Source organism: Melanotaenia boesemani, chromosome 17 (assembly GCF_017639745.1).
Source record: "Melanotaenia boesemani isolate fMelBoe1 chromosome 17, fMelBoe1.pri, whole genome shotgun sequence".
Lineage (NCBI taxonomy): Eukaryota > Metazoa > Chordata > Actinopteri > Atheriniformes > Melanotaeniidae > Melanotaenia > Melanotaenia boesemani.
In genome coordinates, this window is record NC_055698.1 from 16856779 (window position 1) to 16874252 (window position 17474).

Below are 17474 nucleotides of genomic sequence, written 5' to 3' on the forward strand. Positions count from 1 at the left end.
AATCTAGAAAAATGTCAACAATGTACAGTCATTTTAATACAGTCAAAACACTATTTTAATTCAGCAAGATTTTCAGCACCATTAACAAAAAACAAAAAACAAAACAAACAAAGAAAAAACCAAAACAAAACAAACATGTCCATACCACAGGAAGCACGCGACTTTTTTTTTTTTTTTTTTTTTTTTTTGAGGCAGAGAAAACAGTCATAAAACTCTCAGGGGATGAGATAAAGGATGACCAGATAAAATTATTTAAATGTGAAAGTTCATAGTAAAGTTCATATGTTGTCTTTTAAAGGATCTGCACAGAATTAAAGGGATGTTACAATATGTCTAGTAACTTTAATTCAATTTATCTGCATAACCTTAGTTAATACATCCAACAAACTACATTTAAGAAAAAATGTTTTCTAATTCTAATCCAGTACTATTCTTTCTGTAAAATTGCACATAATTTTGAAACAGGTAAATTAAAGTGAGAAACTGTCAAACAACAGTTTTCACTCCATGACTTCAGATTTAGCTGGTGATCCCAGGGAGGGGGTCAGACCTTTGGGCTGGGAACCATTAGAGTCTATTTCTCCACCAATCTGTTAACCAGCAAAAACAGTTGAAAATGGCTTTTCTTTATCCAGACAAAAGAATAGTATTACCAGTGCATTTAGTACTAATACACAGATGATTACTTTTTATATTTGTACTTTAGTTTATTATGAAACATTACAGCCATTTGATGTCACACATTGTAAAAAGGTGTAACCTTTTCCTTTATTTACATAGAAGAGCGTGTAGACTTATAGTTGTTTCACCCACATGAAAAAGATCACTCATTGCATATAATCAATTAATTAAAACATTTACTTGCATATCTTCATGAATTATATGTGGATCTGAAACTCACTTGGATTGATATTCTTAATGTGATATCTAACCGTTAAACCACGTAAACCATTTACTTTATAAATCAACATATGACCTCTTTTTCCCCTCTGGGGATTAATAAAGTATTTGGATTTTAAATCTGACTGATGGCTGATTAAAACGTATAATGGCAGCTAAAACAAAGAGTTTCTTTGGGGATCCCAATAACCCATATTTGTGTGGTTTCAAAATGTTTTTATGAATATTTACAATCTATAAAAAAAACCTTGCTGGAAGCAGACAAGATCATATTTTTACATGTAACTAATAATGTCTTACACTGATGTGTTTTCTGCAAACTCTCATTAATCCAAATACTACAAACAAATCCAGGGAAGGTAACCCATTGAAAACATGAGCACAGTGCGTCTGGGGATTTAGGACTCCATAAAACTGCTAGTATTGATCATGACTAGTATTATAGCCTTGTGAGAAATATGGTTGCCTTAAACCTCCACAAAAAATAAAATAAAAAAATAAAACTACTCATATTCACATGTTTCTGAGTTGCAATTTGGTAAATGTAATATATTTTAAAAATATGCATTTACCATACAGAAAGTGAATATAAAAACATGTCTCCATGGGTAGAACCTAAAAAACACACAAGAGTTGTTTGATCTAGCAATTTCTCTTTACAAAGTCTGTTTGCCAGGCATCTAACATCCTGTCATAAGGCAAGCAAAGCAAACTTTGTTGTGTGTGTGAACACATGTGACACCCACACCATGTTACCACTAATTTAACAGCAGCTACTGGTTGTAAGGGCGGCTTCGAAGCAGATTGTCCAGTCCCGTCTTGTTGATAGTACCGTACGCCTGGGAGTAGCTGCCAAGTTTGGCTCGCGGGTCACCAGCAGCAGCCACGTTACAGTGATTCTGAAAAACTTTCTTGCTGAACCGGGGAGGTGGTCGAGCCTCACGAACCTGAGAGTTGGAGCGCTGGTTCTACAAGAAAAGAAAATGGAAGTTGAAAGTTAACCTAAGTTTTACTGCTATTTTGATTTAATCTAAATCTTAAAATATTCAAATAGCTACAAATATGAAATTATTTGCATCCAGCATTTAACATTATAATTTCCCTGCCTCAAGACATAGTGGACTGACCAGCCGAGCTGATGTTACATGCAGTCCTGCACACAAAGACATCTCCTCCTTGCGGACTAGAGGGTTGTTCTGTGTTTGGCTTAGGGTCATGGAGAAGGAACGGTTATGTGCCAAAGGTGCTGAGCGACCACGCTGCAGAATCTGGTCCATGGACTGGTGGAGAAAGAGTGAAAAGTAAGAACAAGGCTCACAGTGAATCACAAAAAGAGCTATCAAATACAAGTAGGCATAAAAAATAAAGTATTATTTAATGGTGAATTAACAAAGGTGTGCTGCTTACCACATTAGCGCTGGTGCCCTCTGCTGGTGGTGTACCTGCAGTTCCACTACTGGTCTGTCCCACTAGTTTCCTGTTGGCTGCATTAGAATAGCAGGAATGAGGAGAACCAGCTGGAGCCCGGATGATACCATCTGAATGAAGAGAAGAGTTTGTTTTAAGCCTGAGACAAAGTTTAGATATATTCAGTACTTAGCAGGTTTTTGATCTAATAACAATACATTTTTATACCTTATTCTACGGAATAAAACCATTTTTTTCACATCAATCCTCTTTTTTACCAAACAGAAAAAGGTAATAGCCTTCGTTACAGACTTATTGAGTCAGTAAATCAACTTTTTTCTGTGGTAAATCACAAATACAGAATAAACAGTTTACAGATAAATTCTCATACTTGGGACATGTGTTATAGGGTTATATGTGGGTTTTCCTAAACCAAGGTCAGCTAAAGGGCTCGTCTTCTCCTCAGCAGATGATGTGGGTACATTTACGGCTCCTGGTTTGGTGACAACTGGATGTAAAGGCACATGGTTTGACTTGTCGGTCAGCTCACGCTGTGGCTTCCCATCAATGGTGCAGTCTCTGTGGTTGTTTGCCACCACTGGGCCCTTATCTCCTTTATCACACTTCATGCTGGGTTTTTCCCTGCTACTGGGACACTCTCCATCCTTTGGCAGTTTCATAATCCCTTGATTAGTTCTCCTTTCTAGTATCATCTGTGTGTGAAGAACAGGGAACATGCAATAGGTTTAATTTCTTTTGACATATCCATTTTTATTGTTATAAATATTTAAGTGAAAATCATTTAGAGTTGCTTCCTGTACCTCATACAGCTTGTTGCGATATTGAACTACAGATAATTGTACATCATCATCGACTGGCAGCACTACATCATAGTTGAGAGCTGGCTCTTTGGCGGGATTATAGAACCTCCAGGAGAAAAAAACGCAGTTGTAGCCATATAAATAACATTTCAGGGTAACATGAAAATGGCATAATGTTACAAATATTCACCGCTCTAATCTACAGTATAAATGAATAAGTATAAAGAGGAAACTATAAAAATGTTTCACTCACAAGAAAATGAGAAACTAGTTAAAAAAGATCTGTGCAAAACCTTCATTATAAGAAAAAACATAACACTGCTTCTAATTTACAAAATATTCTGAACGCTTCAGTACCTGGCTACATATGGGTGCTGAAGAGCTTGATCTGCAGTCAGTCGCTTCTCTGGATTGAAAACTAACAAACCCCTTAGAAGGTCAAGAGCATCAGCAGACACAGATGGTTGGAGAAGATCCTCCAGAGGCACCTGTGGTCTGGCAAAGGAAGAAAAAAAATGAAACTCCCAAATGAAGCTGTTATCACTAAGCAGCAGGCATAATCAGTACTCAGGTGCTTTTTGCTGAAAATGACAAATGCAAACTTTAAAGTGCACTGCTCATCTGGATATGACCCTGTTTGCATCTGTCATATGGCAGGTGGCCTGGCCATTGCTTAGTTTAGTTTTTCTTTTCCACTGCTGCTTCATTGCATTGCTGCAGCAATCATTGCTCTAGCTCCCTGAGCATTTAATCAAGCTCACCTTCTCTTGCACACTCTAGTAATAGTCTCCCCAGTGGAGGGGAAGAAATTTGTTAGCGTCATACTGGCTCTATTCCAACAACAAGGTGAAAAAGAAGCCAAACATCAACTGTGCACTTTTTGTATTCACATGCAAATACAGTCCTGCTTTTAATATTGGTGACAAGACTAACAGTTATTATCACATTAATATACAAAAAAGAAACATTATACAACATAAGATACAAAAAACAAAAAAATATTGCCTTACTTCAGCAGCATTCTCTGAATGACAGAAGATCCATATTCAGACTTTATGGCGAGAATATCTGAAAATGTTTACATTTTTATTCAATACTATCAAAAAGGTGTTAGGCATAAAAAAATGTACACTTGGCATTTTTCATTACCTTCTGGAGTGGGGTGAGGTATGGCACTCATGATCTTTTCTATTTGGTTGATGGTGGATGTTCCAGGAAACAAGGCTTTTCCCAGCAGCATTTCTCCCAGGATGCAGCCAAGGCTCCACATATCAACACCTTTAGTGTACCTTTTGAAAAGATGAGCTCTTTAATTATTTTTTTTTTACCAGGTATTACACTCAGAAGTATCATAAATTTTGAAATCAAAATTAATTCCTATTATAGAACAAGTATGTAGGATTTAGTTTAGTGAGATTACAGCTTGCAGCTCAGTATCTCTCCCTCTCCCAAGTGTGCAGGAAGATCTATGGTGGCTATCAATCCAAAAAAAATTCAAAAGGCAGGTACAGTAAATCAATCTGTGGAGGAGCTAGAGTATACAATGTGTATCCAACATGACACACCTTCTTTGCATAAAGTCAGATATTTTATGGTAAATATGTGCTTTAACGGATTGATTTGGATTAGGGATAAAGTTAAGATTTGGTTTAAATACAGTAAAGTAAGGTTTTGATTGAGGTTGGGGAAAGACTGGGTTAAGATTATGGTTCAGAAAGGTCATTAACAATGAAAGAACATAGGCAGTAATTACTGAGGAGATGTGAATCTTGGAAATGTGAGTATGTGTTTCATGTTTTCCAAAAGTCTCTGAAATGTAATCTTGGCAATTTTATCCTAAGCTGGATTTGCAGCCGTCCTGACATGATTTTCATTTTTATCAGTCATTAAACACCAGAACAGAAAAAAAAACATGATGGGGAAAAAAACAAACAAACAAAAAAAACAAAACATTTTTTACAGTTGTACAACCAAAACTGTGTGGAGGAGGCCTCTTTTTCAGCCTATTACAAATACAGGTGATTTTACATACAGATATAGGTAATCTACAAACAGCAGATGCTCATCACAGCTGATACCTTGTGGATCCCAGCAGGATCTCAGGGGCCCGATACCAACGTGTGGCCACATATTCTGTCAATGCGGGATTCCCGCTGTCCTCTTGGATCTGGTTGAGTGATCTGGCCAGGCCGAAGTCACACAGCTTGACAACACAGTCAGTGTCCAGGAGCACATTGGATGGCTGTGGAGGGAAAACAGACAAGAGAGCATTTTTCACAAAAAAAGCAAAGAGTTTTATTTTCACTGAGGTTCCCTGAGCATGGCCAAGATATGAAAACAGGAATTAAATAATCAGTGAGAAGGTAAAAAAGGTTTACTGAGATACTATTAAAAACAAACTCCATTCTGTAGAAGTAAAGCAGAAGTTTTGTGCTTCTGTAAAGCAAACACTGAAATGAGATTGTCAAAAGCTTTGTATGGCTATGAGTATGGTATTTCAAATGCTCCTCACCTTTTGGTCTCTGTGAATAACATTTCCTGAGTGAAGGTATTTAATGGCTTTGAAGAGCTGGTACATTACATAACGCTTATGGATATCCTTCAACAGGGAGCCTTTCTTTATCACAGCATGCAAGTCTGTATCTGAGACAAAGCAGAAGACAAAAATGAAATGAAACACATTTTATTCATCACGAGTGAGATTGAAAAAAACAAAACAAAACAAAAACAGCTGTGGTTAAAAAAAAGGTGAAAAACTGTTCACCTATAGCAATACTTTAAACCAAATATAGAGCTACAAATATTGATTTGTACTTAAGAACATCATTTAAATTGAAAAGAGCTAAAGAGGCTGTGCCCCAGCAAAGCTGCAGGTCTGGATGTAGTATCACCATGAATACTGAAGGCCTGCGCGTGGGAGCTGAGACATCCCCTTCAGCGCATATTTAACCTGAGCTTGGGACAGGGAAGGGTCCCCCTGCTGTGCAAGGCATCCTGCATCATCCAGTCCCTAAGAAACCACATCCTGGGGAGCTGAATTACTTCAGGTTGGTCGCCCTGATGTCGCACAATGAAGACCATGGAACGGTTGCTGCTCCATCACCTGAGGCCACAGATCCACCACGCTCTTGACCCTCTTCAGTTTGCTTACCAGGAGAAGGTGGGAGTGGAGGATGCCACCGATTTCTCTCTTTTACCTGGACAGAGGCAATGGTGCTGTGAGGATTACATTTTTGGACTTCTCCAGCGCCTTTAACCCCATCCAACCACTGCTCCTCAGGGACAAACTGACAGTGATGGGAGTAGAATCACACCTGGTGGCATGGATTACAGACTACCTGACAGGCAGACCTCAGTATGTGAGGCTGGCGGACTGCAGGTCTGACACTGTGGTCAGCAGCACAGGAACACTGCAGGGAATTGTGCTCTCTCTGGCGCTGTTCACCAGTCCGACTTTCAGCACAACTTGGAGCTCTGCCATGTACATTAATTCGTGGACGATATGACCATTGTGGATCATATCTGAAGTGGACGGGAGGATGAGTATCCAGGACTTTATCACGTAGTGTGACACCAATCACCTGCTCCTCAACACCCCCAAGACCAGGGTGTTGGGACAGGGGATGGGTGGACTTCAGGAGACCCACCCAGAACTATTTATTACCAAGGGGACTATGTGGAGGTGGCACACATCTACAAATACCTGGAGTGCAGCTGGATGATAAACTGGACTGGAATGCCAACACAGATGCTTTTTGCAGGAAAGGAAAGAGCAGTATTTACTTCCTCAGAAGGCTGGCGTCCTTCAGCATCTACAAGAAGCTACTACAGATCTACCAGTCCGTGGTAGTGAGTGCCCTCCTGTATGCAGTAGTGTGCTGGGTGGGGGTAACCTAAAGAAGAAGGACGCCAAACGCCTGGACAAACTGGTGAGGAAGGCAGGCTCTGTCATTGGCACAGAGCTGGACAGCCTGACATCTGTGGCCGAGTGACGGACGCTGAACAGGCTCCTGTCCATCATTGACAATCCAAATCATCCACTACACAATGCCATCTCCAGGCAGAGGAGCAGCTTCAGGGACAGACTGTTGTCACCGTCCTGCTCCAGGGACAGACCATGGGACAGACTGAGGAGATCGTTCCTCCCCCACACCATACGGCTCTTCAACGCTCTCGGGGAGAGCGATAACACAAAACAGAGCTTTGGACTCACTTCACACTCACACCACACACCTTGGACACACACACTTTATCACACACACACACACACACACACACACACACACACACACACACACACACACACACACACACGCACACACACACATCTACATGTTGGACTCAAGTGTGTACAAACCTGTGTGTACAAACCAACTGTTGCACACACTGTATGTCACACACTGTCATTTTGCACAAACTGCACCTTAAAACAGGAAATGCAATATTTCACATTGTTATTCTATATTGTAATTTTATATTTTATTATAAGTGTTGCATTTTATCAAAACTTAGACACCCTTATGTTTCCACCTTTCAAGCTGCTGGAACTGTAAATTTCCCTCAGAGATTAACAAAGTAAATCACCCCAACCAGAGAAGCTGTCTTGATGACAGTATCATGCATATATGATACTCTGAAATCTCAATGAATTTCCCTGTATATATGCTGCCATCACACAAGTGTAAATGAGCTTGGCCAGTGGTGCTGATACAACCTAATACCACCAAAGTCTGGTTTTGAACTTTTTGCTGATAAGTCTATATTTGTTCCAGAGTGCATGTAGTCCAGTTCTTTCATATAAAAAAAAGGTCTGGAATCCTGATTGTTTTAAGTGCAGTATATTTCCACAGTGTGATGGTCCTTTAATAGGGCCTATGAGACTACTAAAACACATTCTACATTAAACACAGTGATTTCAACCCAGCAGCATAGTTAAAGGCAAATGAAATGTCTGAGAGAAGTTGTGGAGTCCTCAGTGATGCTGCGGTACAGTCAAGGATTAGACTGCACAAATGGAGAGGACAGTCTGCAGACTCAGCAGTACAACAGTGCTGCCGGCCAAAGGAATGGCAGGCCCTTCCACACACATTTGCACAAGCACCCTTTTAGTGCCAAGTTAAACCACTTAATTCTCCGAACCTTTCCTTTGTTGACGTGTTGCAAGTTTGATTTGTTCAAACAATTTCAGCAGCATGTTGAGCATTACAGTACTCACCCATATATTCAAAGATGAGGTAAATGTCTTTATCATTTTGGGCTCGGATGACGTTTAGAAGTTTGACAATGTTGGGGTGATCTCCAAACTCCTGTATAGGGAATAGAGAGTTTTAGAGACAGAAACTAGATAAATCCAGAGAGAAAAAAAACACCAGCTACTGTTTGACCTCTAATCACTGTCAGGTAAAATGAACAGGTTGTGCAAATATCATGGAAATGTTGCTAAAGAGGTTACATAATTGTGACTAGAAACTGTATGACCAAAGCATCAGAGCTTTACTGGAGGATGAAAACAGCTGATTAGGGGGCAGTGGAACAGATCAGGGGCACATGTAGGTCAGCAGATAAAAAGTAAATGAGGGAGATCTCACACAAAAATGCAGCAATAAGTGCTGTATACATGCAAAATCCACATTACTTTTGTGGTCAGTAAATATCTAAACACTGAATAATGGTCAAGAATAACCAGTTTATAAGTGTCAGTATAAATGCATACAATGTATGCAACTCCAAGCTTTTTTGTCACACTGAATATAATGCATGGTTTTGGAAGTATTTTTAGGACAGTACCATCTAATTACTGAGCAGATGTGGCTCTGGTTTAAATCTTTATCATCTCTGCCAGCACAGCAGAAACATGAAAAACAGTCAGGGAAAAATTGAGGCGCATTAATCAGACAGAGTAGGGTAGTAGAGGGGAAAATAAATAAAAAGCAAAGACTTTACTGGTTCAGTGAAACTACATTTCCAAAAGCAGCTATTCAAATACTAAAATAAGAGTAAAGGGCTAAGTAGTGTGAACAAGAGTGAGGTTATCTGTGTCTATGTGTTACCTGAAGGAACATGATTTCTCTGAATGTTCGCTGTAAAAAGAAACAACAAAATAAATCAATATTACAGTCAGGCCCTGACTGTCAGGGAATGACTTTTACAAGAAACATGCAGCCATAAACTAGGTACACACAAGTTTCCTCTTATAATAAATAATTAACCATCTTCGTACTGAAGGAGAAGAAAAAAAATATAGAGAGTGGTTACTGTAAATCATTATTGCCTAATCTTAGTCAGCACCCTAAAATGGGTGATTGATGACAGGATTACATGATAATTATTCCACAGAAAAGAATAGAAAAATATTAGTTGTTTTCTTTATTTTCACATTCCTCAAATATTTTTACAGTATATTGTTTGTCAACTAAATAATTTTAACTTCAGTGACAGCACTGCACATACACAATATACACACCTGGGCATCAGTCCTGTTTCTGAAAGCATCAAATATCTTTTTCACTGCTACAGTTTCCCCCGTTTGTCGGTCAACTGCTTTCCATACAATGCCGTAGGCCTGAGGCAGAAACAAAATGACACTTCATCAAGTTGCTCCTTATACCTGTAAAAGTAGGCTTAAAACATCATCTTCTGTACCAATAAAATTCTTAGTAAATTGATATATACAAAAGATGTGGAACAGGTAAAAAAAAAAAAAAAAAATAGTAATAAATAATTTAAAAAATAGATTAGACTGATTAGAAAAACACTGTGTCTGAATCAAGAATTTGGTCCATCCATCTAAAGGAAGCTTAGACTTTCTTTTTCATAAAATGTTATTCAGTTGTTTTCTATTAAAACAAGCATCTAAAATTGAGTCACTAATCCTTCCATACACTGAGTCCTGCAAAATATATTTATCTGCTTTTCAAAAAGTGGGAAATGCATTGCACTCTTTAACACTATGTTATAACTTAAGTTTTCAGCAGTAGTCACAGTCCTGACTATGATGAAAATAAAGGCAGTGTGTTGAGGTAGGAGGTGAAGTCAAGCATAACAGGCATCAGAATACGCTGTTATTGTAGTGAGGCCAGTGGATCAGATTCACATAGCAATGGAGAGTCTTTTTGTCAGACTTAGGCTCAAGAACAATAGATAATAATTTACCCTCATTTACCCTTACCCTCCGCTTTATGACTTTATAAATTTAACTCACTACTGTTTGACTCCTCACAGCATAATGTACAGCTACTACACGACACGTCATCAGTAAACAGGTTGAACAGGTACGTAACATGAGTCACAGCCACACTGAGGTAAGTCTAGCAGCCTTAAAATGGCAGGTACATGTGGCATTTACCATCTGGTTATCTGAAAGAGAGCTGCAGACTATGGAAAGAAACCAGGTGATTATTGTCCTGTGGCAACCTCAAGCTACCAGTGGAGAGAAAAACAAATTAGGGGCTGGACTATAAAGGGAACATGTGTCCTCACACATCAGCTGATTTGCAAAGAGAGAGTTTGTCCTGCCAAAGTAAATAAACCCCTTTGCTTACAACACTGGTATTCACTGAGGATTTTAAGTCTGGAAAATAACAAGAATTTTCTAAATGTGTAAGTGCAAAAAGAACTTGGATTAAAATGCATGTACATTGAAGGTAACGCAAGAAATTGAGTGTCTGTTTAATATATTTTAAAAACTCCTGTAACTGATTCGTGTGTGGTTTTGCAGTGAGGAGTTTTGTTTTCAAATGTGCAATCTGGGTCAAGTTGCCTTCAATTTCCATTAAATCAAATAAACTGGGACGGGGGAAGAAAAACAAAACAAAACAAAACAAAACAAAACAAAAAACAAACAAAAAAAAAAACATAAATCACTCACCCCTTTGCCAAGTCTCTTCTTGATTTCATACTTGAGAGATATGTGGTCCTCCACCTCTGAGACGTTTGCTGATTCATATTTTTTGCTCATTTTACAATTCAGTTCGTTCTTCTGTTCATGCAGAAACCATCACTACACGTTGATAATTCCTGAAATAAATCCGCATTGCCCAAAACAGATGATAAAAGGTCTTAAGTGAGGGTGTCCGGTCAAACATGGAGTATTCAAGTAATGCCCATCAATTCTATAAAACAATCGAGTATGTCTGTGTGATTACCTGGCAACCCTCACTCTGATCGGACGTCTGATCGTCGGTTGACTTTTAGCTGCAGTTAATGACTGGAAACTACTCTCTTCTGTATAAGTATCTGGTTTTAGTTGTCAAGATGAACTGTCACTACTCTGTGACTTTGCGCTCTCCTGAACCTCTGCTGCAGACAGAAGAACCGTAGAGTTTTGTCGTTATTTGTCGTCATGGTAACAAATATACTCCTTCCCAGTTCTTAAAGGAACCGCAACTTATCTGGCTATACGCTGTCACCCTGCCTGTTGACATGGAGATGAAGCTGTAGATGATGCAGAAGGTACCACGAAGCCGAGATACAGATATATTGTGCTACAATAGCACAAAAAGAAACGATAGGAATGGGGGACAGATTAGATGTAAAAAGCAAATTTAAAAACATGTCCCACATCTGCAATTTTGGTAAGCTCAAATTTAACCATGGATAACAATGATGACTCAGGGTGAGTTTTGCTGTCAGAAATCTGTATTATCCTCAGGCTTTTGAACCACACCTGCCTCTTGCATCACTTGCTGTAAGAGGCAGGTGCTCTTTCAAGTTGCTCTTTCAAAATGGCAAGTTTAAAGGTTGCCTTTAAAAACACAGCATTAGTATTGTATACTTAAACTATAAGCTGGTTCCAAAGTCTTAAAACTAAAGGCTATGTTCCCACACATGATTTGGCAATTCCTGTAACAGAATTAAGCTGAGAACAAAAAATTGTGTGGGAGTTGTAGGTAACAATTAGATCTTTAAGAGAGGTCAAAGTTTAGTAATGAAAGGCTTTAAACATAATAAAAAGCTAATATAGGAGAAATGTGATCTCTCTTGGCATTATCCATTTGTTTTGGATTATGTAAAAGATTTTAAAGAAATTATCTGGACACCCAGCTAAAATGGCATTGCAGAATTCTAACTTATACTAAACCAGATGCGATAAGTGGATGGAGCAGTTGCATTGGAAGAATGACAAAAGAAAAAGCTGGTCAGAGATCATCCGTTTATTGACAACTACAAATCATGACTGTACACCCACTTGTGACTTTATTTCAGCCATGGTGTCATGCTCCCCCGTGGGATAAATGAGAGGATTTCTAACACATCCATACCCAAGAACATGCTTTATCAGAAGATGTCTTGGAGGCTTATTGGTTTACATTTCCCAGTTATTATGACACCACCACCGAAAATTGCCACACCCCTGTAACTTAGTACAACTTTTGATTTAACTAAAGTAAGATACTTACTTTTAGCAGTTAAGCATTATATCAGAGATTTGCAGTTACTTTAGTTTTTATGTTTAAAATAGTATAGAAAATATATATTAAACCTTGAGTTTCTGTTTCCAAATTACTAAATGAAACAGCTCACTTGTTAAAACAATGCCATATTTCAGTAACTGTACCCGTTAATTAAGCATCATATTTAAGCTATTGTTAGTCCTTCTGATAGTTAAATCTTAACAGAACTGCTGGTATCTAGGTTATAAAGCTCTCATAAAGATAATAGCATCTCATAATTTACTGTCAAATATAGTCACATTAATATACCCACAATGAACCTCTTAACGTAAAAAACTAAATATTACTCAAACACAATACAAGAGACTAGCTTGCAGATTTTTTAAAGTTTATTTCTAAAAAGTTGTTACATGCCTTTATTTAAAAATCAACACTATTATTTACAATGATAAATTTTAATAAATACGTCTTCCCTAATGGATTTGGGGGTCGAAGCATATTGAGAATGCAAAACAAAGAGTCAGTTTGTGCACCTCATACTTGCTAACTTATAATATGGTGAAACCCTAATTTCTAAAGGAAATATGGATTAGACATGTTATAGTACAGGGAGAAGAAAAATAAGTGATAAGCATAAAGCATTCCTTCCATATTATCATTAACTGGATGTGCAGTCCAATTATCATGAAGACCAAATAATTAGTTTCACCTGCACACTGGCAAAGACGATTAGCTGTACTCTTCCATTTGCTAAATTTACACAGCTGTAGGATTCTAGAGTAAAAACCTAAGTGATATGAAGCATGACAAACAGAGCAGACACAGGTAACAGAAGGGAGGAGGTTAGGGTAATATAAAGACTTTGGCTGTTGCAACCTCTTCTTCAAATCTCTCTTCTTCTTAAAATGCTTATTTGTTTGTGCTCTGCCAAACCTAGCTATAAAATTTGATTTTTACTGTTACAGTACAAAGTTAGGAGTAAACTGTCATGGCTGAATTAAGAGCCAAGTAGATTTTTCACACAAGAGTTGGTATATATATAAAAAAAGGCCAGAAGAGAATCTTACAGCATTGGACAAACCCATAGAGCAAGGCTGCAGGAAGCATCATGTACCACAAACAAGAGAATGAAAGCCAGTGCAGTTTGAACTGTTCAAAACTTGACTGACAAACAAAGTAACTTAATGCACAATGACAAAAAAAAAAAAAAAAAAAAAAACAGAAGCGAGATGTATAGCTGTATGGCCATAAATCTACTCCCTGCCAGAACAACCAGGAAAAAGTCGCAGTTTATTTTTAACTTAACAAAATGCCAGAATTGCCAGAGTTATACACACAAAGATTTGACTCTAAGAGGAGTGGAGGAAGCGGTTGAAGGCGTTGTAGGCCGACTCTAGATCAAAAAGCATCTGGCGAACCTGATTATCATCCAGCTCATCTGAAGCTGACATGCTGCTGAGGGTGGTCAACCTGTTGGAAAACAATTATGGAAAAATGTACTAACTTCCAAACATCTTTCTTTTAATACCTACAGATGAAAACGAAAAGAAAGCTGAACATATGACATGCAAAGCCACAATCTGTATGTCATAGCAACGTGAATATTATGTCCATTTTACTTTTGAAGCAAATTCTATCTTTCTATCTATCTATCTTTCACCATTTACCAAAATGGCTACAGTTACAGACAATAATAGAGCATCCTTTACTGAAAAGGTGTCAGACTTAATAGTAAAAAGCAAGGCAAACTGGTAGCCCAGTGTAACTAACCAGAGGCTGACTTTGTCCTTAGCCTCTGAGTCTGGAGGCATGTTGCTCATTCTGTTCATGGTCTCCATGAGTTCTCTCAGGTCTGGTTGGATCTGGAGCAATTGAAGAATGTGAGTTAGCTAATGAACAATAAGGCAAAGACTTACAGGTAACATTGTGTATACAGCAATAGACAAAAGTTTGGAGACACTTTCCTGTTAAGTTTAAGGGAAAGTGTCTCAAAACTTTTGACTACTAGTGTATTTTGTTAAACTTACCTCATCCATTGCCCTGATCTCCAGTCTCAGCTTGTCCATCACAGTGATGAAGAGCTGAAGGCCAGAGTGTGAGAGAAAATGACCATCTTTAACATGTTAAGCTCAAGTACCTTTCACTGGCAAACTATTTAATTCCCTGCCAATACCTAATTGTCTGTCTGCTGCTTTTACGACTTGAGATTAAAGTTGTCAGGGGATACAGCTGCCAATATCTACTTAAATTTTACAGTGTATGACTAGAGGATAAATCAAATTAAGTAAAACCTCAGCAGTCAGAGCTGAACACACTACACAATTTTATCAAAGAAAAAAAAAATGTACTTTTTCTGGCACATGGCCATTAGAAGTCTCTTGTTTGCACTGACTGAATTGATTATTTGATAAAATGGAGGAGAGAGAGGACGTACAGAAACTATATCTGCAATGCAGCGATTCAGGTTGCCCTTGTCATCCTTGATGGTGATTGGACGATCCTCCTTAATTCTCTCCATGGCGAGGGGGCAATCGAGCTAAGAGGAAAAAATGGCAACAGCAAGAAAGTTTCAAATACAAAAACTATCAAATTACAAGAGCTGAATAGATTTTTAAAAAAAATCTAGACGAGCACTTACTCTGTATTTCCTGCAGAAGTCATCGATGGATCCCACATCTGAGCCCTGTACCTGTTTGAAGGCAGCTTTATACTGAACCAAGAGTCTGGAACAGGAGGCAGTGTACCTGACAACAACATTTTCCCCACATTAATAAAACCCTTCAATTAAAGTTAAAGTGGTGTTTTAGCACGTGTGACTCACTCATTAGGTGTTACGCAGTCTTTGATGTAAGCTTTCTCTAAGGCCTGCAGGGTCTTGACGACGGCAAACAATTCTGCCATGTTGTCGTACCTAAAGAAACAAAAAAATAAATTATTGCAATGCTGGCAACATAATAAACACATGGTTTAAAAAGAGCTACATTATACTAGCTGGCAAAATATTAACACATACTTTTCTCGTTCCCTTGCATTTTTGTATAGTTTCACTTCCTGAAATGAAATTATATAGGTTTATTAGTTTAGGGTTATTAAAGCATGGACATTTTTTTTGTTATACAAAAAGAATATATATGATTTCCTGAAGCTAAACCTTGGAGACAATTTGGAAACATAAAATAATATGTTTCCATAATGAAATTTTTTGCATGTCTTTAAAATTAAGTTATTTCAAAAAACCGTTTACACATTAACTTTTAGTGTTTGTTGTATTTACCTCATATAACTCTGGTTTATTAGCTGGAGCTGTGGAAAAGAAATTAATTTAGTCAAATAAAACTTGAATTTTTCTGTTGAAAGGATAATGCTTAAACAATTTGAACACATTGGTTGTGCACCTTTGAATAATCTATATGTCTTACCTCCTCCTACTCCTCCTGTGCCTGCTATCCCATGGAACATGATGTTGAAGTATAAGAACTTGGTCTGAAAAAGATTTGTTATAGTTTTGTGTCACAATTGTAAACAAACAGTTTGTAAAACACAACTTCAACGGGAGAATAAAATTTCCTACAATTTATTCAAAAAATATTTTATGTTGTTGTCCATAAGTGATTTTCCTAAATGCAATTTTCCTTACGCTAAACAGTTTAAGTCTGATTTATAGGAGTATAGGCATGGGATTAAACACATTAATTCTTTTGGGCTATGGGATTTACTTCCAATACTCTTGTTTCCCATATATTACATAATTCCATAAACAACATAACAGCAAAACACAGATCATCATGTAAAGAGCAGGCGAGAGGCTGGCTACACCCTGGACAGTCCATTTCACTGTCAACACAGAGACAAACACTCACTCCTAGGTAGAATTTGGTGTGGCCAATTAACCTAGCATGCATGTCATATAGCCGGAGTACCCGGAGAGAACCCACGCGTACATGGGGAGAACATGAAACTTTGCAAACAGAGGCTGTTCGAATGGAGTTATTCTTTCCCTATTATTTATTATTAAAATGAAAATTGAATGTTTTAAGATTAAACAGCATTTCATATGTAACAGAGTACAAATGTAAATATGCCAGCTTTAAAAAGATTAGACTGAATTATGTTTTGATTGAAAAAAAAAGGAGAAGAAAAGGGAAAAGATGGTGAGCGGAAGGGGGTGCAATACTTAATAAAAATCTCTGTTGAAGATGTAGTGAAATCAAAATATGATTGTTTTTGTAACTAACTATAGCAGCAATTAGAATAAACTGACGTATAGTTTATTACAACTGAATAAAAAAATTAAATCTTTAGTGAGTTTATATAACGTCTCTGTGCGACAGGTTCTAACAAAACCAAATGAACACTGATGACATACTGTGCTTTTAAAGTAAAAAACCAACAAACTGGTTCAGCAGTCTAAACCCTGGCCCGAACGACTACACTACAGCCACATTAGTTAAGCAATACAGAATCTTACAATGCAGCCACGTTTAATTTTAAGGATTTCTTTACTAAGCACCAATACTGACTTGTGAAAATTCCAAATAAACCAAGAATTTATGTTAAACAGCGTCAATCTTCGGGTATTTCTTTTTTGTCGTACTAACTAGCCCGTAGTTAGCTGTCGAGGCTAGCTCGACAGTACTTCCTCTATTGATATTTTATAAAATAGCACTACAAGTGGTTATTTATAAAGATTAGACAGTGTGCAACGAATGGTTGTTATAATAATAGGTTGGTAAACGACAAAATATGAGCTGTATTTCAATAACAAGTTCAACAAACGAAATTAAATACACTTTACTTACCCTTTCGGCAAACTGCTGTGACGTTGATGTAAACACGCCCTTCTACGAAGACCAAAAATACGTCAATATTTTAGCTGTCCGTTCTGCCTCACTAAAATATCTTTAGTTGAAATTCAGTTTCTACGATTTCAACCTTAATAAAATGGCCAAATAAC

The 17474-nt window shown here is 37.7% G+C and overlaps 2 protein-coding genes across 3 annotated transcripts; both read right to left on the reverse strand.

The window, feature by feature from the left end:
- Positions 1 to 682: 682 nt before the first annotated feature.
- mapk15 (mitogen-activated protein kinase 15) lies at positions 683 to 11463 on the reverse strand. Of its 2 annotated transcripts, XM_042012172.1 has the most exons (15): positions 11273 to 11463; positions 10996 to 11144; positions 9592 to 9690; positions 9179 to 9208; positions 8344 to 8434; positions 5641 to 5771; positions 5207 to 5370; positions 4278 to 4417; positions 4139 to 4196; positions 3486 to 3623; positions 3129 to 3234; positions 2699 to 3020; positions 2308 to 2438; positions 2028 to 2180; positions 683 to 1868 (listed from the first exon to the last, which is right to left on the reverse strand). In XM_042012172.1, the coding sequence occupies exons 2-15, from the start codon at positions 11083 to 11085 to the stop codon at positions 1674 to 1676; spliced, it is 1848 nt and encodes a 615-aa protein (XP_041868106.1). In that variant the 5' UTR covers positions 11086 to 11144; positions 11273 to 11463; the 3' UTR covers positions 683 to 1673. The 2 variants fall into 2 exon arrangements, with proteins under 2 accessions (XP_041868106.1, XP_041868107.1); XM_042012173.1 differs by lacking the exons at positions 10996 to 11144; positions 11273 to 11463 and adding an exon at positions 10474 to 10915.
- Positions 11464 to 12271: 808 nt separating this feature from the next.
- vps28 (VPS28 subunit of ESCRT-I) lies at positions 12272 to 17361 on the reverse strand. The gene is made up of 10 exons (XM_042012618.1): positions 17320 to 17361; positions 15940 to 16003; positions 15795 to 15823; positions 15534 to 15571; positions 15342 to 15431; positions 15159 to 15264; positions 14955 to 15056; positions 14548 to 14601; positions 14291 to 14382; positions 12272 to 13990 (listed from the first exon to the last, which is right to left on the reverse strand). Exons 2-10 carry the CDS (start codon positions 15977 to 15979, stop codon positions 13870 to 13872), a joined length of 672 nt encoding a protein of 223 aa, XP_041868552.1. The 5' UTR covers positions 15980 to 16003; positions 17320 to 17361; the 3' UTR covers positions 12272 to 13869.
- Positions 17362 to 17474: the final 113 nt, after the last annotated feature.